General features: G+C 41.1%; 1 protein-coding gene across 19 annotated transcripts in view; it reads right to left on the bottom strand.

The window, feature by feature from the left end:
• Positions 1 to 1,021: 1,021 nt before the first annotated feature.
• smarca4a (SWI/SNF related, matrix associated, actin dependent regulator of chromatin, subfamily a, member 4a) overlaps positions 1,022 to 22,250 on the bottom strand; it is a 101,852-nt gene continuing 80,623 nt past the window's right edge. For 8 of the 19 annotated variants that reach the window (XM_059639822.1, XM_048521890.2, XM_059639829.1 and 5 more), the window contains 10 exons: positions 17,048 to 17,092; positions 13,724 to 13,801; positions 12,384 to 12,602; positions 11,567 to 11,820; positions 10,535 to 10,643; positions 9,147 to 9,248; positions 4,974 to 5,103; positions 3,198 to 3,337; positions 2,655 to 2,743; positions 1,022 to 1,851 (listed from right to left, as the gene is read on the bottom strand). In XM_059639822.1, coding sequence (XP_059495805.1) covers positions 1,716 to 1,851; positions 2,655 to 2,743; positions 3,198 to 3,337; positions 4,974 to 5,103; positions 9,147 to 9,248; positions 10,535 to 10,643; positions 11,567 to 11,820; positions 12,384 to 12,602; positions 13,724 to 13,801; positions 17,048 to 17,092 — 1,302 coding nt within the window. In that variant the 3' untranslated portion in view covers positions 1,022 to 1,715. The remainder of the gene's footprint in view (positions 1,852 to 2,654; positions 2,744 to 3,197; positions 3,338 to 4,973; positions 5,104 to 9,146; positions 9,249 to 10,534; positions 10,644 to 11,566; positions 11,821 to 12,383; positions 12,603 to 13,723; positions 13,802 to 17,047; positions 17,093 to 22,250) is intronic. The other 11 variants (XM_059639828.1, XM_048521896.2, XM_048521894.2 and 8 more) reach the window with 7 other exon arrangements.

Here is a 22,250-nt window from a genome sequence, read left to right as displayed (position 1 = left end):
TAATTTACCTATTCCTTTGCCATCAGTTGTCTTCATTGCTCCTTTAATCTGGCTCTGTATTTCTTCGAGTATTGTTCATCCCTGAATATTATCCAATTTCAATAAAACATAATTGACCTGAAATGTTAAATTTGCTTTTCTGCATGGATGATGCCTAAATCTGTTGAATGATTTCAAGCGTTTATTTCAGTTTTTCAACGTTCACTTTCATCTCACCATCCTAAGGCTCTAAATCTCTGTCTCTATGACATTGGCGTCCTAAGGAGATTGACATAATATAAATGGAGAGTGTGTAGGATGCTGAGACCATTCTCCAGAGACAGGGAGAGAGCAAACTGTAAATATCTTTGCAGAGATGTTATCTCAAGACCCAATTTATCCAATGCATTCTTTACTGACCTACCATCTTGCACACTCTGTAAGCTCATTCAAGACTCTTTTGCCTATATCTTTACTTGCAGCTTTCATTCACTCATTACCCTTATAGTCAGACTGAGATGAACTGACCTACACTGGTTCCTGATCCAGCAATACTTGAGTTTGACATTTTTACATTTGTTCTAGTTCTTTCTGTAGTCTCAATTCTCCCTATCTCCATAACCACCTCTAATTTTACAACCTTTTTGGTATCAGTGCTCCTCTAATTCTGGCCTCTTAGGAGCGCTGATTTTCACAGCTCAGTGTCTAGCAGTACCTTCAGATGTCAAAACTGCAATCTTTGGAATTCCTTTTTGAAACCTCTCCAGCATTTTTCTTCCTTTAAGATGATCTTTAATATCTAGATCTTTGACCAAATTTTTGATCTCCTTAATTTTTCCTCTACAAACCTACTTCAAATCAGTTTTGATAATGACTGCTGTGAAGTATCTTAGGAACACTAGAATCTTCTGCACTGTCACAGGCTGCTAGCGTTACCTGAGCTTGAAGGAAGCTATATGTGACTACACTTTTATTTCAAGTAATAGTAATGTTGTCATAAATGCAAGTTACTGCTGAAGTAAAAGACAAACATACACACAAGTCACAGTCAAGTAATTATTTTATTGTAGTCCAGTGATAATGACAGTACAAAATTCCCTTGCAATCTGCAAAGAGGGAAGTTTTGACCTGTTTAAAATACAGTATAGTAATGGGAGTGAACTCCTACACAATGCTTACACAAGTCACAATACAATGAGGCAAGGACTGCATGTGACTGACTGCGTTCGCACGGAGAAAGGAAACAAATGTCTAGAAAAATCAAGTATTCCCAAAATCACGAGCTTTTGTTCTTTCCCTGGTCAGACTTCAAGTTGTCATTTGTTGTGCAGAATGCAGTGCACCATCCAGCAATAAGTTAACTCACAGGTTAGTGTCACAGTCCATGATTCCACTCTGTTTGGTTAATTTAGTTAATGTAACGATTAACCAGACGAGTTATATCTACACAGTGTGAGGAAACTCAGCAGGAGATGAAAAGTTAGGGGTTTGGTTTGAGGGGAGGTGGCGGGGTGGTAGGAATTAGATTGTGGGATACCTGCAGTTAGCAGCTGTGTTCTTGACATAATTAATGCTTTTGCACAAAAATAATGCCAGCTTGGAAAAGCTCCATTTCAATAATGCTACTGTGAACATGACTGGCTTCAACATGGTCACACACTAAGTTGATAATCCTACATGCCTTCTCCTCTCCAGCTGTAAATATACAAGTTTACATTGTGTACTAAAAACGTAAACTACACTGCTAGCCAGATACAGGTATGAGAACATCGCACAGTCACTCTCTGAAGGATGGACAAAGCCCCAGTGTAGATTCCGACACAGAATGTTATCCTGAGATTAATCTTCTTCGCTATCAGTTCCTGACCGTTCCTGAAAAGGCACAAGAACAAACAAAATAATAAGAATATAAGAAATAGGAGCAGGCGCAGGCCATTTGGCCCCTCCAGCCTGCTCCATCATTCAATAAGATCATGGCTGATCTTCTACCTCACCTCCAGTTTCCCACACTAACCTATATTTCTTAAATCCCTCAGTACCCAATATCTGTCCTTGCCTTGAACATACTCAATGACTGCGCATCCTCAGCTCTCTGGGGTAGAGAATTTCAATGATTAACAGCTTTTACCTCAGTCCTAAAATGCAGTCCCTTATCTTGAGACCATGGCCTCTATTTCCAGACTCCCCAGCTAGAGGAAACATCATCCCAGCATCTATCCTGTTAAGCCCATTAAAAATTTTATATATTTCAATGAGATCACTGCTAACTCTTCTAATTCTAGGGGTTATAAATCTAGTCTACTCAAATTCTCATGGTCTAAAAACTTAATGTTCCATCTCCATTCCAGCCCAGTTCCTTTATTTCTCTTTCCAGTGCAGCATTCTAGCTGAAATCTTGTCACATTTGAAATTCACTTAATATATCTAGTGACAACATACAGACAAACAATTGTGATCATTTACATAATTCCAATTGTATAGCTTTTGATTTCTTGATATTCCTCCTCCCAATACACCTCCATTCCCACCCTGAAGAATAACTACTCTTGTTGGCACTGGCTACTATTGATACTTTACCCAATTGCCTGTTCTTCATATGCAAGCCTCATCAAGTATCTGGAGAAGCTGTTTGATCATGATGAGGTTGTCATAACCAAGCCTGGTCCTATTCTCACCTAATGTTCATATATGTGCGGTTTCCAGTAGGCATTTCGGGATGGTGATCAGAAGTGCGAAGCCCGGCTAATTTCATTGTTCCCTGGTCCTGGGAACAGAAAGATCAAGTTGTTGCACCCAGAGATTTACACTGGCCAGTATCATGCCAGAGTAAATTGATAAAAATAGATTTGTAGATAAAGGAGACACAGCAGCTTCTTGTTGCAGAGGTAGGATGAGAGTTCCAGATCTCAGGCTGGTAACTGCGGGGACAAGGGTGGAAACAGGGAGGTGAGGGGAGGGTAGAACACATAGTTTTGTCCTTCTAATATTGCTTGGTGCAGTGCAGTTCATATAAAAAGCACAAGAAAATTGTTAACTGTAGCTGGTGAGTTAAATGGCAGGTAGCTGCAGGTCTCAAAAGCTACAACTTTGAATGCATGAGGTCAACATGGAGGAGGGGGCTATTGGCCACCCAATACTGGAGATCCCGTGTCACTGGCATCAACACAACTTTGTACAATGTAAATACTGCAATAACGGGCTCAGGTACTGGGTCCCACCTCATCCACTTCCTCCTCTGTATCGTCATCGCTTACAACAGGTTTGGATTTAGAGGCACGACTGGAACGTTTGCGCCCTTTCACTCGATCCTGGCTCTTCTCCTTTCGGCCTAGTTTAATTTTCACTTTTACCGAGCGAGCTGAGAGAGAGAAGGAGAGATGGATCAGAAAGCTGGACCTAATCCAAGTCCAACTGCACTCATTATAACCAGTAACAATACAGTAATTGGAGCCAGGGTGTTCATATCACTTTGGCTATCCTTATTTCTTAATTTAGTAAGCAGAGTCAAAATTTACTCAGTCAACTCAAACATGTTCGCTTGACCCTGGATACATTCATTCATTTAATCAGTCAGAGTATGTTTCCTTGACCCAGTGTATTAACAATCAAATTAGGAGTAGAAATAGGTCATTTGGTACTCAATAAGATAATGGTTATCTGAATACCTCAGATTCCTGCCTATCCCAATAATTTTTCATCCCTTTCTTATCAAGAATCCATCTACTTTTGCCTTAAAAATATTCAGTGCTTGCTTCTACAGTCTTTGGAGGATGAGAATTCCAAACATTATGACCCTCTTTGAGAAGAAATTTCTCCTCATCTTTGTCTTACTTTTAAACTGTGTCCCCTAGTTCTAAAAAGACCTTTTCCACATCCACTCAATTAGGACCCCTCAGGATCTTAGATGTTCCAAACAAATCACTTCATAATCTTTTAAATTCCAGTGAACATAAGCATAGCCTGTTCAACATTTCTTTTCATTACAGCCCATTTACTTCCTTAAATAAGGAGACTATTAGTCCACAATATTGTTTGTTATTGTCTACATGATACTCCAGATTTGGTCTCACCAATGCCTTCTGTAAGTGAAGCCTAATTTAATCATATTATAATTGCTGCTACCTAGGGTGCTATCACAATGATGTTACTAGTTAACCCTATCATATTGCATAATACCAGATCTATTAATAGCTCGGGCTTTAGTTGGCTTCAGAACATGATTTTCTAAGAAACCATCTTGAGAACATTCTATGAACTCATAATCTAGGCTACATTTGCTCATCTGTTCCCTTAATTCAAGAATGTTCCCTGGATCCAGAGCATGCTCATTCCCTATCTGCTTCGTAAGATGCAGTGTATTAGCATATGCCTCACATCAAGGCCCTATTTAGACAGACCATCATCTCGATCTGCATCTTCCCCTGTGGACCTTTCACTGGTGAAAAGCAGCTAGGGCACTTTCCCCACAGTGATGAGGTAGTGAAACCTGGCTAACAGAGTAACTGGACAGAAGCAAATGTGAGGAAAACTTCAAGCAAGTAGTTAGGATCTGGAATGCACTGCCTGAGAATATGGTGAAAGCAGATTCAATTGAGGCTTTTGAAAAGGAGTATGACTTTATTCTGAAAAGGAAGAATGTGCAAGTTTATGCGAAGAAGGCACTAGGTAAGTTGCTCATTCAAAAAGACAGTGCTATGGGCCAAATACCCTCCTTCTACGCCATAAAAATTCTTTGATTTTGAGAAAGTAAAATGCTAGTAAGTCCACTGTACAATGAGTTAATGATTAACAAAAAAAGTGAATGCAACACATTCCTGACCATTAATTACATAAATTTGGCAGTTATAGAATTCCAGCCCTAACACAAAAAATTCCACTGAAAAATTATGTCCTGAAAGATTTTATGAGGGAGTCTAACATGAATGTTAGGAATAGAAATTTAAAAAACAGAATTCTCAGGGCAAAGTGGAAACAGTGATCCCTACAAGTCTTACATTCTGACTCGGATCCTTCCTCCTCCTCCTCCTCTCCATCCTCACTATCATCTTCACTATCTTCCTCCTTCTCAATTTTCTGCCGTACGCTGGTGAAAACAGACTGAAGCACAATTGAATCCTCATAGATCTAGGAGTACAAGAGAGAGGGTGTGTTTAGCTGCAAGTACATTGGCAACACAATCAGACAGAGGTTCTGCACCTGGGTTGTCCACCCTTTTGCATGAAGGGTACCACATTTTATATTTTCTGCCACTGAGGGGGGAGTGCATGGTGATGGTGTTTGGGTGAACGAATTTCAGAAGGATAAGCTTTAACACAGTAATAAACGTACAATTCCAAGCAATACATTGATAATTTAAATGACTTATCAAGACAAGATAAAAGGGATAATAAAAATGTGACAAGCAACAGGCTGACTAATAAAAACTTGTTGTTTGGCCTATTTTGGCTGTGCTTAAATTTGAATACCACCAGCAGGTATAGCAACAAATTCACAAACACAGGAATACAATGGTGCAGTCTAAAGCCACTACCCAAGAAATGTAGTGGCAGTAGCAACTGCTAGTTACAAATATGGTCCTTTAATTGGGAAAGCATCAGTAAAGAGTGTTGGACATAGCTTTTAAACCTGAGGTGCAGCAAGGTCATTTGTACATGTATGGTAGCAGCAACAAAATGCATAATCTGGCATGTCAGGCTATATCATGATTTTTATAATACAAGCTGCAGTATCGCTATATTCTGTGTACTAAACACAACTGAAGTATCTGTTTTTGTGATGCAATATGCAGTATATTCTTTTGTAGACTATAGGAATCGGAGAAATAGAAATATAGTGCTTTATACAATGAAAGTGAACTCCGAAGGGAAAAAAAAGGGGCAGTGATGACATCAGCAGTGCACATGCAGATAAATTCTGAAGCTGTTGTGATCAGCTGTCAATACCTGCCCATGTACACACCAATGGCCATTTTGGATAAGAATCTGAGCTTGAGAGAAAGATACAGACTAGGTCCCAAGTTGTCATCACCAGGGACCTGAGTGGGGACCAGGGTCAAGCTAAAAAGTTGAGTTTAACAAGCACTTGGTTCACCTCTGATGGCATATACACCTGTGCCGGGTGCAACAGAATTTACACAAAACTGGGGATAATTGTAAGGTTTTCCATGTGTGTTCGGCTTAGTCTCATTCCTTTACCAATCCAGCCACTCCAGCATCCCATCCCTGATGGCCCACACAATTCTGATTCCTTTACCCCCACCAGCCCACCAGACTAATTTCCACTTCCTGTGGCTGCTGGACGCTCATTCCCAAATTCTTATTCCACTTCTCAGTGGTTAGCACTGCAGCCTCTTGGTGCCAGGGACCCAGGTTGAATTCCAGCCTCAAACAACTGCCTGTGTGGAGTTTTCACATTCTCCCCATGTCTGTGTGAGTTTCCTCCGGGTGCTCCGGTTTCCTCCCACAGTCCGAAGATGTGCAGGCTAGGTGGATCGGCCATGCTAAATTGCCTGTAGTGTTCAGGGGTGTGTGGGTTACAGGGGGATGGGTCTGGGTGGGATGCTTCAAGGGGCGGTGTGGACTTGTTGGGCTGAAGGGCCTGTTACCACACTGTAGGGAATCTAATCTAATCTAAACAAATCTACCCCTCCTGTCTCTTACAGCCATTCCCCAACCTTCAGAACTGAGTTCTGAACTCATTTCCAAGGAAGGATCACCAGATCTGAAATGTTAACTCTGATTTCACTTCACAGATGCGGCCAGACCTGCTAGCTTTTGCAGCAATTTCTGTTTTTGTTTCTGATTTACAGTTTCCACAGTTCTTTCAGTTCTCATTCCTATTCCCTTTCCCAATGGCCTATATGACTCTCATTCTGCAAATTCTCCTTATCCACACTCTGAATGATAGCCAACTCAATAATGCTTCCAACTCTGTCTTCTCCTCCCTTGAACAATAGCTCACCTGACATCTAGCCTTACTGGCTCCTGTGGTCTGACTCATTTCTTCTCCAAAAGCCAGTGTCTCCCTGAACACCCCAGTATCTGTGTACGTATACTCACTACTGCGATTCCTGGCTCAGGCGAGTGAAACTAATCACATTATGCCACTTGTTGCTCCTCCAATCACTGTTTGTTTCTCCCACACAGTTGTGGCTGATAGCAAAGAACTGGTCTCTGACTGCAGGAGCTGCTCATTGCAAAATCCTCAATTATACTTCCTTGGATTTTGAACTTGGTTGCCGGCAAGGAGGACACTTCAGTAGGCTACTTTGGTGTCAAAAAGACTGCCTGTTGGATAAGCTTATTTTGGTTTTCCCTTCTGGGTTGATGAAGGCATTTTCAACAAGCTTTAGTCAGAAAATTTAATGGGTGGTGGCAGGGTAATTTGTGCAGCCAACTGTTGATGGCTTAACAGATTCTGTGGTCTTACTGGGCTCAAATGGAAAGTCTTCATTAACTATCTCTGCAGTGCTCAGGAATGCTAATTTCTGAAAAGGTCAATAAGTGGATAAACTACTCTACTGGATTACAAACAAATATTACACAATGATAGAAAACAAAGGCACAGAGCAGAAAAGCCAGGAAGTTCTGTTAAACTGTCATATGTCACCAGTACGCCTTAGCTGGAGCACTGTGTCCAATTCTGGGCATCACAAGGTGCAGAGGAGAAATATTAAAATTAATTAAGTTGAAGTGATTACAGAGATTAGGATTGCTTTCCTGAGAAAAGGTTAAGGGGAGATGTAACAGATTTGTCCATGGCTAGATAAAGGAAAAACTATTTCTGGTGACAGGACAGTCAGTAACTAGAAGCATATTTTGGACAATGCTCAATAAAATCGTGGTTGTGCATGGGCCCAAGACGTTTCTTTAAATGCAGTGAGTTATGATGATATGGTATGCATTAGCATAAACATGGCTTTTGATAAGATCCCACACTGAAGGTTAGTCAACAAAATTGGAACGCATTGGATTGGAAGAAATTTAGCAGAGCTGTTTGAGAATTAGTTATCAGACAGAAGCAGAGAGTAAAATTAGGGATCAATTCTCAGGATGGCAGGTAGATACTAGTGGCTAGTACCAATGTCAGTCTTGGGTTGCAGCTGATCATGATCCTTATAAATGATCTGAATGTAAGAACCAATTATCCTATTTTCAAATTGTTGATAACAGAAAGCTAGGTGGGAATAAAAGTTGTGAGGAAGATGCAAGGGGGCTTCAAGAGGACTTGGACAAGCTCAGTGAAAGGGTAAGAACATGATAGATGGAATATAATGGTAATAAGTGTGAAGATATCTACATTTTGGTAGAAAAAAAAACAAAGACAGAATATTTTTAAAATAATTAGAGTTCTTGCTAATGAGTGACTAGAAGCTAGCATACAGGTGCAGCAATGAAGAAGGACAGTCAATGGTATGTTGGCCTTCAACGCAAAAGGATTTGAATAGAGAAGTAAAGTTGACTTGCTGCAATTGTGCAGAGCCTTGATGAGAGTACAGCTGGAATATTATGTAAAATTTTGGTTTAAGGAAGGATTTACCTTTCATACAGCAAATTCAATGGATGTTCACCAGACCAATCGTGGCAGTAATTTTTCTGAGTAGAGACTGAAGAAACTGGGCCTATATTTTCCAGAATTTAAAGGAATGAGAGACGACCACTTTCCAACTTATAAAATTCTTATATGCACACAGCATGTTTCCCTTGGCTTGTGTGTTTAGAGCTAGAGATGAAGATTTAGACATGCCAACCAAAGTTGGAACCCCTGTGTGTTGGATTCAGCCAGCTTTGGGGAAACAGGAGATTGTTGCAGGTTGTCAAGTCTGGAGGGTGTTATGGGTGAGTCAGGTTCAAATGAGTACTTAACCAGAGTTGGGCCAAAGGGTCTGTTTCCATGCTATACATCTCTATGGCTCTATGATTATAAGTGTGATTGGCTTTTATCCCACTTACATCAAGGGATCTGGAGATAGCATATGAAAGTTGTGTTGTGTTAAATGATCAGCTATGATCTAAATGGATGGTGGGCTGAATGGCTTGAATGTCTTCTTATGTTCTCAAACAGGAGGGGAGCAAGACTAAGTGACTCTTTCAAAAACCCAGCACAGACACAACAACCTTCTTTTGCATTGTATGATTATATGATTCCAAAATATTTCAGTTACCCACCAGTGATCCCTCCAAGTTGTAGGCCTGTGCATTCTGACACAGCAACATCACATCTCTTTCTAGGTCATTGAGGCTACGGTACTTGTGATTACGGATCCGTTCCTACCAAGAGAAAGGTAACAGCTCATTTACCAGCACGAGTTTTACAAAGCTAAACCATTTTTCCAGGAATGTGCAGTGATCCTAATTAGTGCTTTGTGTTACTTAAAATGGTTTATAACATAGAAGTTGGTTGGTGTTTTCTGATCATCTGCTCTCTGAGACGCATGGATCAGTTTGAAGAAATGAAATGCTCCAAATACACACTAAGGAAGGAAGAGCTGACAGGGTCAGTGATTTTCTAAACAGCACACTTCCCATCAACCAAGTGTTGAATGATTCTCAGTGCAACAGGACAGAAACTTCAACCAAGGTCATGGTAATGAAGGAAAGCAATAAGGGATCCGTGGCACATACTGTGTCTGACACTACTGAACAGCTCAAGTACCTATACATTGTGATATAGGGAACCAGTATACTGGACTGCATATCATCAGACTGGGCATAGTCTATTAGACTGTGCCATGTACCAACAGACTGGGGAGCAGGGAACTACTGAACTGTGCAATATATCATCATATCAGGGCATTGGCATTTGGGCTGTGCCACATCATCAGACTGGGGCAAAGGGATATATTGATTTGTGCCATATATCACCTGTTGAGGCATGGACTGTCGGACTGTGGCCATGGACCATCACATTGGAGCATCGATTATTGGAACATGTCACATGCCATCAAATTGGGGCATGAACTATTGGCCTGTGCAAGTACCATTTAATACTTTCACCTACTATTCCTTAACCTGGCTGCTTCATATGCTGCTTTATGTGTAGCATTGCTACAGACTGCTACTGCCATCTATGAAAGGATGGGTGATGGACAGAAGGGTATTTTTTTAAAACCCTAGAATATTCCATGTTGCAAGTTATAATGACAGATTTTAAAAGTGATTCATTCATAGGATATGAGTATCAATGACTAAGCCAGCAATTTTTGTCAATCCCTTATTGTTCAGAGGGCATTTGAGAGTGAACCACATTGCTGATGGTCTGGAGTCACATGTTGGCTTAGGTGAGGATGGCAGATTTCCTTTCCTGAATGACATTAGTGAACTGGATGGGTTTTTATGACAGTCGACAGTGGTTACATAGTCACCACTGAACTAGCTCTTTATTTCAGATTATCTTTTGTTATTGAATTCAAATTTCACCATCTTCCATGCTGTGATGCAAATCCACATTCTCAGAACATTAGCCTGGAACTCTGGATTACTAGTCCAGTGACACTACCATTATACCCCTTGCACATGTTTAAACTCTGTAGACACAGTACTGGGAGCAAGTGTACCTTTATCTTCCGGAAGTCGACAGGTTTGCGGATGAGTTCATAGTACTCTGGAAGCTCCTTGCGTGATGGAAGTTGAATGAAGACTTCACTCAGCTGTCGGCCAGTACTGCTTTAAAACAAGAAAAATGTCGATTACCAGCTGTTCGCTACACTGAAGGAGTAATGTGCAAGATATAAATTGCTGTTGTCTGCTGATGCTACATAATCTTAGTGGCATAACACTACCATTTCACTCTCAATAAAACACAAGATAACCAGCTTTAGCAGTTAACATGCTGACTCTTGTTTTAATATCTCTGCTAATTACAGATTTCAGAATCTTAATCTTCAGCTTTGAGAAGATATGATGCAAAATAGAATCACAGAATCCTGCAGCTTTTAGATAGGGCATTTAATCCATTGTAACTGTGACAGCTCTTTGAAAGACATATCCAGCTGATCCAATTCCCCTTTTTGTTTCTCCATAAGCCTGCAATTTTCTGCCATTCAAGTATTTATTCAACTCTCTTTTGAAAATTATTGCTGAATTTGTTTCCAGACCATGACAATATGCTGTTAAAAATCCGTCTAGCTAACCACTGGTTCTTTTGTAAATTATCTTGAAACTCTGAATTCTAGGATGGGAAAAAAAATGTGGTGCCAAGCTGTACAGAATGGCAGATCTCAAGCTCCATCCCTGGAATGTTTATTTCTTTCAAATGACCCAGGGCAACAGTTGGTATACTACCTACAATATGATCTCAGGGCCACCTTGGTTAAAAAGGCAGAAAAGGCAACAGGTTCCTTGTTCCTACTTGCCCTGTCCATTTTTCATATCATTCGTGGGTTGTAGGAATCACTGGTCAACACTTGATGCCCATTTCTAAATTGCCTTTGTGAAGGTGGTGGTAAGCTGCTTTCTTGAAAAGCTGCATTCCTTGGGGTGCAGATACACCAACAGTGCTGTCGGTAGGGAGTTTCAAGATTTTGACCCAGTGACCATCTTATCTCCAAGTGGCCCTCTCACTAACCCTTGGTAATTCTTTCACTAACCTGTCCTTGTATTTGATCACTGCATCTACTGTCTTCTTCATTTTTTTGGTGAGGTTTGGGGGGTTTGGTGATAGTTTTTCTGCTGGCGGCCGCCCACGCTTTTTTTTCTTCTTCTCATCTTCATCCTTGTCCCGGCTGCTGCGTGTGCTAGTGGTTGCCATGACCAAGGGTGGGTCGACGTCTCTCTTTCGTTTGCGGGCTTTTTTCTGACGAACCTCTTCTTCAATCTCCTCAAGGTTGCCCTCTTCTATGGCCTGTTGGAAGAGAAAGCGATCACAATGAAACCCGTCCTTTTTGGTACCTTATTCAGCCAGTGGACCTGTGGTATGTAGGTGTATGTACAATCCTGGTGTGATGGGATAGATGAGGGATTTCCAGATGGGCTGTTTCTATTATGCAATTCAACAATATGCGCAGTTGTTAACTCATTCCTGCCTGATGTTATTAAACATAACCACCAACTCCTTCTCTGACTAAATAGATGCAAAACTTTGAATCAGCCTATTTTGGACATGTTGTGTGAAATCTCCAGCACAGGTGGGACTTGAAGCTGGGTCTTCTGGTGTAGAGGAAGTCAGCTGACCTTACCTTGTGTGGCCTACATGTGACCCCAGAAAACAGCAATGTGATCTCTGAAATAGCCTAGCAAGACAGGCCATTCAACCAGAATAGACAGAAAATACTAGCCTTGCCAGTGATGTCCACAGTCTATACAAGGCTTTATCCCCTTGCGAGATAGTGGTGTGTTTGGCCTGTGTAGGTTATGTGTAAAAACACCCAATTATTGGGCTGCATTCCCACGCACTCACACTCCTACCTTGAGCCACTGTTTCTCGGTTAAAGAGTCACTGTAGTCCACCTCCTTGCGCTGCCGTGAGCCTCGGCCAAACATCTTTTCCTCTTCCTCCTCACATGTCAGTCTCTCCACCTCAGCATCATCTTTCAGGATCCAGTTTGGAAGCTCATCTTCCTCCATTAATCGTGGTTTCCGTTTTGGGTTTCTAGCCTCTTCGCGACGGCGGTCCAAATCCATTCGCTAAACCGAGCAAGAAAGAGATAATGTGTAAGGTTTCCCATGCTTACGTCGCCTTTCTCTTTTTAAGCTAACAATTGAGTGGGACCTCCAGTGCCTGCTCAATCACACACTAGTCTGCCTAATACTCCAGCAGGACCAGTAAACTCATCAACCTGCTTCCCACTCCTTTGGGATTTCTCCTGCTGCTGAGGGACATCTGCTAAGACTGTGTAGCAGCATGAGGGGCTCCCATGTTGAAGAAAAAGCTCAGACCTTCCCACCAAAATACTGGATGAACATATATTTTAAAATACCCTTCATGTGCTTGAGATCTCAAAGCTCTTTGCAGCCAATGAAATACACATAAGTTGCACAAGGTAAAGTCTCACAAGCATCACTGTGATAACAAACAAAGCATCTGTTTTAGTGATGTTGTTTGAGGGTTACACAATGGAAAGAACTACCCCTACCATTCTTTGAATGGTGCTTTGAGAGCTAACACTCATCAGAGTTGTTCTTAGTTTAATGGCTCAGCTGAGAAACAGCACCTCCAACAGTGTAGCATACAGAGTACTGCACAGAAGTACCAGCTGAGATTTTTGAACTCAGATTTATGGATTGGGATTTGAACTCACTGAGTCTCTGATTTAGAGGTAAGAATAATACTCCCAAGCCATGGTGACAATACCTTGTGATCCAGCAAATAAAGACAGAAACTACTAAAGGACCAAATCACGTGGATCTGAAGGTCCTAGCTTCTGTACAGAGTCAGTTCATTTCAGTTTGGCTAGTAGTAGAGTAGGGACTCAGTCCCGTGGATTTGGGTGGTGGAGATTTAAACAGTTAGGGTTTCTTATATCACCTCTCAGAAGCTCACAAATGAAAATGTATCCATTGACATTGGCCACATATTGGGCCAGCTACGACGAATTCCGGCACTGAATACATGGCTAACATGGTTTAGGTTCATTCATGAAGACTACTTGATCTATTAACTTGGCGGGCGTAAAGGCCATTGGAAACTGTACATCAACAGGAGTCTGCGTCTACAATATAGAAGAGTAGACAGAAATCAGGGAAAAAAAGACAATGTTGCAGTTTTAAGTGGAAAACGTATTGTCAGCGCATTTGTCACTACGTACCATGAAGAGGTCGAATTCCTCTTCATGTCTGGCTATCATTTGATTCACCGTCTCATCATCAGGAACCTCATCTTCTTCCTGTAAGCAAACAGATAAGCAGGTTAAAGGTTGTGATGGAGGATTCAGTGGGCTGAGATACAATCCAACAAATTGCCTCTGCAAGATGAATATTCTAAATGGTTCTGCTTTTAATTGTTGTTGCTCTTCAGAAGACTGTTGGTAGGGGAAGGAAATACAATGCACAAACCAGAGAATTCTCAAATGCTGGTTGAGAGCTTGATAGCCCACATCCCATTGTGAACCCCCAGGTGATGCAGAGTCAAGGATGAGCCATTTGGTTTTAAGCTCAGTGAGAAGCATCAGGCTGTCAAAAACCACCTATCAAGAAACCGTGCATAACACGTACATGGGACAAAGTGAAAAACAGGGAATAACATTTAAAACTGGCATATCACTACTTGAATCCAAATTCTTTCCATTTTTAGAAAAATGGGCACAGCATATTTAATCAGACTTTGTGAGTAACCAATGTTACCATTCCAAACAACGGGTCAAGAACTAAAAGTCAGTGCCAACTGCAATATGGTCCAAGTGGCTAATCACTATGAGGTTCTGAATTCAATGATAGGCAGGACAAAGCAAATATCTATTCAATAAATCAAAGGCATTCGATGCTTCCGATTGCAACCTTACAACCAACCAGTGGAGGAAATGCTTGCATTCGCTCATGCAGTCTCTTGGAGACTCAATTCCATACAATGCAGAAGGTTACAGATTAAAGAAATAAAGCAAACCATCATTCTCTCACCCTGATATGATTTTTCATACATGAAAGAGGGCAACATGGCATCATGCAGAACAAATGCTTCGAAAACTGTGATTGTGACATTCACATGAAGCTGGTATCACAAAGCAAACATTCCACACAAGGTTGATTTCGGATTCTCATTTTTGGTCTCGATTCACATTAAGCTTTACAAATGACACAATGAGCTTCCAAATTACACTACTTACAACTTTAGGGATTACATTCCACACTATTATAAGGAGCTGAAACTCAGTGCCCAGGAACAGTGGCTACTACATAACACAACAACTTTATAAAAAATGGCAGCTTGAATTGAAATGGAGGGTTTAACAGTAAGGGTTACAACAAAGAGGTTTATACTGAGGGTGAGGTATGCAACAGAGCAGGTTAAAACTGACAGTCTTGTACCGAGGATGGGGTGAGGAACAAAGAAAGCATTATGACTGGGAGCCTTTTACTGGGGGTGTCTGATAGAGAGGGTTATAATTAAGAGGTTAATAGGAGGGTGTAACAAGGGGGGTATTATAACTGGGAACTTTATAATGAGGATGGGGTATACTCCTTAAGTCTGTTTATTTTCCCTTATTCCAAAATATCACTTAACACAGTGGCATGCAATTATGTAGCAAAGGATCAAATATAAAAAGTAAGAAAAAAAGAATAAATTTTTTTGGTACTTCTTATATGCCCTGCAATTTCTCCCCATTATTCCCACACCTTATTTGGTGATGAGATAGTTGAGGAGGCAGGACAGGACTGAGACCTTGTCTGGGAACATCCTCACTCCACAGAAACAAGAATGCTACCATCAATTGCAATAGGTGGCTAATGCCCAAGGTCCTGTCCTTGGAAGATCTCAGTATAACTGTGGCTAATTGACAGCTTGAGACCACAGGCAGGGGTTTAGTGATTTCAAAACGTAAATGTGCTGCGGACAAGGAATTATATCTAATCATCTCCTGTGACATATCTGCCTCCCAGCAAGGCCACCAGTTCCATTTAACATCACTGCATGCTTTTAAACAACCTCTCTTTGTTTCTTTAGTTATATATTATCCGTTATCACGTCTGCCAGTTTGTCCTGCAACGATTTCCAAAGCTGACAGAAAAGGCCTCTGCTGGCAAGGTACAAATGAGGAGGTGGGATTGTCTCCTGTCCATGAAGGCAAATCTCCAACTCTTGCACCTAATGCCAGGAATACTCCCACCGGAAGCTATTGGCCTAGTGTCTAATAGTTCAGTAGAGGTCAGCTTGAATCAAAAACACAGAAGCTTTCTTAAAATCTTACAGCACAGAAGGAGTCTATTCAGCTCATCATGCTTGTGCTAGCTCATGTTCAGCAGTCATCTGAAAAAAACAAACAATGTGCTAACCTTTATTACAAAGGAATTTGAGTATTAGAGTAAAGAAGTTTTCTTGTAATTATAGGGCTCTGGTGAGACCGTACCTGGAGAAAAGTGTGCAGTTCGATTTCCTTTCAAGAGGAAGAATATACTTGCCTTTGAGGAAGTGCAACAAAAATTCATTAGACTAATTCCTGGGGTGAGGAAACTGCTGATGAGTTCGACATTGAGTAAAAAAGGCTGATAGTCCCTAGAGTTCAGAAGAATGGGAGGTGAGTCTATGGAAACATATATAAGGGGCTTGACAAGGTAGTTATTAGGAAAATGCTTCCCCTGGCTGGTTTCATATCTATGGGTTACAATCTCAGAGATAAGAGGTTGGCTAATTAGGACTGAGATGAGGAGAAATTTCTTAACCCAAAGGGTCGTGGATTATTTCATTTCTCTACCAGAGAGCTCAATCATTGAGTACATTTAAGTCAAATATTGAGAGATTTTTGGATTCTAGGGAGTCAAGGGATATGGGGATAGTGCGGGAAGGTGCAGCTGAACTAGAAGATCAGCCATAATTATATTGAATAGAGAGCAGGCCTGGGGAGCCAAATGGCCTACTCCTGCTCCTATTTCTTACATTCATATATCCAATTGGTCCTAAACTCCTGCTCTTTCCCCAGAACCTTGCAGTACTTTGACCTTTTCAAGGTATGTATCAAATTTCCTTTTGAAAGTTACCACTGAATCTATTTCCACCACCTTTACAGGCAGTACATTTCAGATTTTAACAGCTACTGTATTTAAAAAAAAGTCTCCTCATCTCCCTTACTCTTTAAAGTCCGCTATTTCTTGAGTAAGGAAAGGTTGGTGAGTGTGGGATGTGCAGAATTTTCTGCAGTTTTCCCAACTTAAATCCAAAAGTAAATGTAAATTAATCCGTAAACAGGCCCCCTCTGTGACAGGAGGCTCCAGTGTCTCTCACTCAACACTTGAGAAAAATCTTTTGGCAAAAGTGTTCACATCAGCAGAAAACATTTTTCCTGCTATTTTATAACATGATGCGTGCATAAAGTTTTGCAACATTTTGCCAAAGACCTGAAACAAGAGGAGCCCTCTGGCACAGCCTGAGAATAAGATGATGTGCAGATGCAGGTCGGACTACAAACTAGTCTACTTACAGTATGTCCTTCCGATCCTTTCACCTCCGCTGCCACAACCTCAGACTATGTTAATTGGGGAAAAAAAACAACAAACAAATATCCCATTACTTCATTTATTAGTCACCACTGATTACATGGAAAAGTTGAGACAAAAAAATATTTTTTATTAGAAGTCACCCCAGTTATAGACAAGGCCAGTGGAATTCTGTGGTAACTTCTGGTCAAGGAGGAGGGAGTTTTCTTTTTAATTTATCCACAGCATGTGGTAGTTACTGGCAAGGCCACAATTTATTGTTCATCCCTAAATTCCTTTGAGAAAGGGGTTGTGAGCCACCTTCTTGAAAGCAGCTGAATAGCTTGATAGGGCAATTCAGAGGGTTATTCACAGTCAATTACATTGCTGTGGGTCTGGAGCCATACATAGGCAGGAATGGTTAAAGAAGATTCCTTCCCTAAAGGAGATTAGTGAATGAGATGGGTTCTAATGATATTTAGTAGTTTAATATTCAGCATTATGGCTATTAGATTTGAATTCCATCCTACATTTACATTCCCTAACTGCCTTGAGGGATTTGAACTAATGCCTCTAGTTCATTAAGCCAGAACTCTGGATTACTTGTACAGTACAATAAATACTACATTACTGTACCCGCAGTATTTTTCAGATCATGTTCCAGCATCTCCTTGATGGAGGTTTGTGTCCCAGCAGTTGATTAGACAACACCTGTTGGAGATGCAGTTGAATGATGAGGTGGGATTTCGGTCCATTTGACAGTGAAGGGTCAACTATTTTATGTGAATGAAATGGATCATCACTGAGTTTATGAGATAAAAGCAGAAAATGCTCTAAATATGCAGCAGGGTTGATGCAAAGGATGGTAACTTTGACCAAGCATTTGTCCGACTGTTCTAATGCTCTTCTGACTCATTGTCAATGTTTTTGTCTGATTATGCACCTTAAGAAAGAGCTTGTATTCATATAGCATCTTTTATTATCTCAGGATGCCTTAAAGGGCTTTACAGCCACTTTTGAAGCGTAGTTACTGTTTTAATTTCGGAAATGTGGTAGCCAACTTGCACACAGCAAGAACCCACAAACATCAGTGTAGTAATGACCAATTAATCTATTTTAATAACATTGGTTCAAAACCATGGCATGGAATTATTTATTAAGCACACCTAAAGGGGAAAATGGGGGCCTCCTAAAGTGCTGCACTCAGAGTGGTCTTTTTAATTCCTTCATTGAACAGGAGTGTGGCTGGTAAGGCCAGGGCCAACATTTGTTGTCCAGCTCTAGTTGTTCTTGCTGGTAAGCTGCCTTCTTGAAATGTGGTGCAGGTATACCCACAGTGGTGTTCATGATGGAGTTCCAGGAATTTGACCTAATGACAGTGCAGAAACAGTGACGTATATTTCCAAGTAAGGAAGGCTCATGGCTTAGAGGAAAACATGCAAATGGTGGCTCTCCTAAGCACCTGCTACTCATCTCATTCTCTGTGGTTGAGATTTGGAGGATGCTGAGAGTGTTTGGCTGTTTTTTTTGTTCCAGTTACTGGAATTGATCTTGAAAGAATGGCGTTCTGAGTCAGAGGTGAAAGCGCTGTCCATGAATGCTGTATATGCAATGGATTAATTCTATAGAAATGCAGGCTGCTTGTCTAAAATTCAGGCAAAGGCTTCATTTCATTTGAAATAAACTCTCTGAGAACTATCTTTTATTCTTTACAAGCCCACTGTATTTCATCTTGGTTTTACATCTATATTGTGATGTTCAGCCCAAGGTCGTCAAATGCTTTGAGGTTGGCTTCAGAAGGTACAGGTGATTATTCTGAACTGGCTGCCATTGATGGCCAACACTCCTATTGTCAAATGACATAAACAACTGTAACTGTGCAAGGACAGTGGCAGAAAAATCAGTCTGTTCATTGTTGCTTGCTTTCTTCTCACATGTAGACCTTTCATGTCACATTCTCAGGCATGATTGAGGACTGTCTCTATACAGCCAAAGAGGGTATAAAAACAGCCATTTTTTCCCCAAAGACCATGGCTATTGATCAGATATAAGGTAAGTACAACTGAGCTGGGTAAACATCCAAAATAATGCTTTAAGACCTCAGAGCAACCTCCCCACAGTTCGTCAAGTCCATCCTAAGTTTCAGACCAATCTTGTTATTCTGATAAAGGTCTTGTTGCTGACACAGACAGTCTCAAATATAGAAGATTAAAGTATGATATAATCAAGATGTCTTAAGATAATTAAAGGCATGACCTAGCAGATAGAAACTATTTCTACTAGTTGGATAATCCCCAACAAGGGAGCATAATTGTAAAATTCGAGCTAGTCTGTCAGTGGTAACGGCAAGAAGCAATTCTTCACACAAAGTAAAGTGGAAATCTGGTACGCTGTCCTCCAAAACAATGTTGGGACTATGGATCAAGAGAAAATTCTACTTTAATAGTTCAAGAGAAAAATTCTACTTTAATAGTTTTCTTTTGTCAGATAAGGGTTAAGGATCATGGAACCGAGGTGAGTGGGTATAGTTAAGGCACAAAGCAACCATGATCTAATTAAAGTGACAGAGGACGGTTGAGGAGCTGATTATTGCTCCTGTGTTGCTTCAATACTGATGTCTTTCCTCTCTTCTGCTGTTTGCCACCCACAACCAATCTTCATGGGTATGCCTATACTGCGAATGTCAGCAGGCTTCACAGGCAAACTTGATCCTCACTGTATTTCCACCCTTGCTGTCCCACACTCATTCATTTACAAAAAAAACAACAGCATTTAAATAACAGCTTTAATAAGGTAAAAAATCCCGAGTCACTTCATAGGAGTGTTATCAGGCACAATTTGACACCAAGGCACAAAAGGAAACATGAGCACAGGTGACCAAAGCTAGGTCAAAGAGGTTTGTTTCTAAGGTCCTCTTAAATGAGGAGAGAGAAAGGTTCTTGGGAGAAATTGCAGAATTCTAGGCACAGCCATCTATGGTGAAGGGATCGGAGAAGTACAGAGATCGCAGAGGGGCTGTAGGGCTGGAGAAGGTTCCATAGATAAAGAAGGGCAAACAAGAGGATGACAGCACATGTAAACACACATACACATCCAGCAGATGTTGCTGAATAATGATCTGGAGCAGAAACCAGGACAAAATAGCTGTAACTCAGGAAGGACTGTGGTGTTAAATCACAGCCTGTAGCCTTGGTAGCTACAGTAAGGTTTCTGTTAATCCGTTTGTTTATTTTGCCAATTAAGAAATTATGACTGACAAGACCACCCATTACCCAGCTAAGGAGATGTAAGCTAGTACACAGAATGAACAACACTATTCTATAATAAGCTCACAAAGATAATACTTGGTTTCCTTTTATGAAGGCTCTAAGTTATTTTGCAGCTCAATGAGTAACAATGTTTCTGCAGCTGGGTCATGTCCGATCTCCTTGGTGCTCCCACTAGATTAGATGTAACATTTACGCATGTCCAAAGTCAGCATTAACTGTAATGGAATTATAATTCTGAGCTCAGGCTCCCACGAGTACACTAAAACTAGCACAATTTTGTAAAGTGCAGGTGTGCAGCTACAACAATGACAACAACAACTTGTATTTACGTAGTGCTTTTATTATAATAAAAAGTTCCCAGGTGCTTCACAGGAGTGTCAAACAAAATTGGAGCCACATAAGCAGATATTAGGACAAGCATCCATAAGCTTGGTCAAAGAGCTAGGTCTTAAGAAGTATCTTAATGGTAGAAAGCGATGTAGAAGACAGAGAGGTGTCCCCTGAGAATTCTGGAGCTTAGAGATATGCAGCTCAAGGCACAGACACAAATTAAAATTGGGAATACTAAAGTACCAGAGGACCACATATCTCAAAGAGTTAAGGAGACGGAGGAGATTACAGAGATAGGGAGAGAAGGAATTTGAAAACAATCATATGAATTTTAAAATCAAGACTTTGCTCGACCATGAATTATTGCAGGACAGTGAGCACAGAGGCGAACAGGACCTGGTGTGAGTTCAGACTCATAGGCTTTTTAGATGACATCAAGTTTACTCAATGTTACAACATCAAAGTTGCTCAGCAATGTATTTGAGGAGACAAATCTAAAAAGGTAACAATGACAATGATGAATGTTCCAAGAGTTAATAATTTGAGGTGAAGGTAGCATTGGGAGATGCAATGATGTGGAAATGATGGCAGAATGTGTGGTTAGAAGCTTAACTGGGAGTCAAATATGACAGATTACTCAATCTTGGTGCTGTTAGAGACAGGAATGGCATCAGTGGCTAGGGTTTTTTCCTGTTTGCAGCTGGAACCAAAGACAATAGCTTCAGTCTTCCCTAAATTTTATTGGAAGAAACTTCAGCTCATCCAGTATGATGTGCTGATAATTTAATAACAGAGGAGGAGTTTCTTTTTCTACTCATTTTGTGGGATGTGAGCGTTGCTGGCTGGCCAGCATTTCTTGTCCATCCCTAGTTGCCCTTGAGATGATGGTGGCGAGTTGCCTTCTTGAACCACTGCATTCTTCCTGCTGTGGGTTGACCCACAATGCTATTAGGGAGGGGATTCCAGGATTTTGACCGAGTGACAGTGAAGGAACGGCAATACATTTCCAAGTCAGGATGGTGAGTGACTTGGAAGTGAACTTGGAGGGAACTTGCAGGTGGTGGTGTTCCCACGTATCTGCTGCCCTTGTCCTTCTAGATGGAAGTGGTTGTGGGTTTGGAAGGTGCTGTCTGAGGCTCTTTGATGAATTTCTGCAGAGCATCTTGTAGATAATACACACTGCTGTTACTGAGCGTCAGTGGTGGAGGGAGTGAATGTTTGTGGATGTGGTGCCAATCAAGTGGGTTGCTTTGTCCTGGATGGTGTCAAGCTTCTTGAGAGTTGTTGGAGCTGCACTCATCCAGGCAAGTGGGGAGTATCACATCACACTCCTGACTTGTGCCTTGTAAATGGTGGACAGGCTTTGAGGAGTCAGTAGATGAGTTACTCTCCACAGTATTCCCAGCTTCTGGCCTGCTCTTGTAGCCACAGTGTTAATGTGGTGAGTTCAGTTGAGTTTCTGGTCAATGGTAACCCCCAGGATGTTGATAGTGGGGGATTCAGTGATGGTAACACCATTGAATGTCAAGGGACAGTGGTTAAATTGTCTCTTATTGGTGATGGACATAGCCTGGCATTTGTGTAGCACGAATGTCACTTGCCACTTGTC

Source organism: Stegostoma tigrinum, chromosome 35 (assembly GCF_030684315.1).
Source record: "Stegostoma tigrinum isolate sSteTig4 chromosome 35, sSteTig4.hap1, whole genome shotgun sequence".
In the NCBI taxonomy this organism is placed as follows: Eukaryota; Metazoa; Chordata; class Chondrichthyes; order Orectolobiformes; family Stegostomatidae; genus Stegostoma; species Stegostoma tigrinum.
The sequence above is the reverse complement of the archived record's forward strand: the minus strand, read 5'-3'. Positions and strand labels throughout refer to the sequence as shown.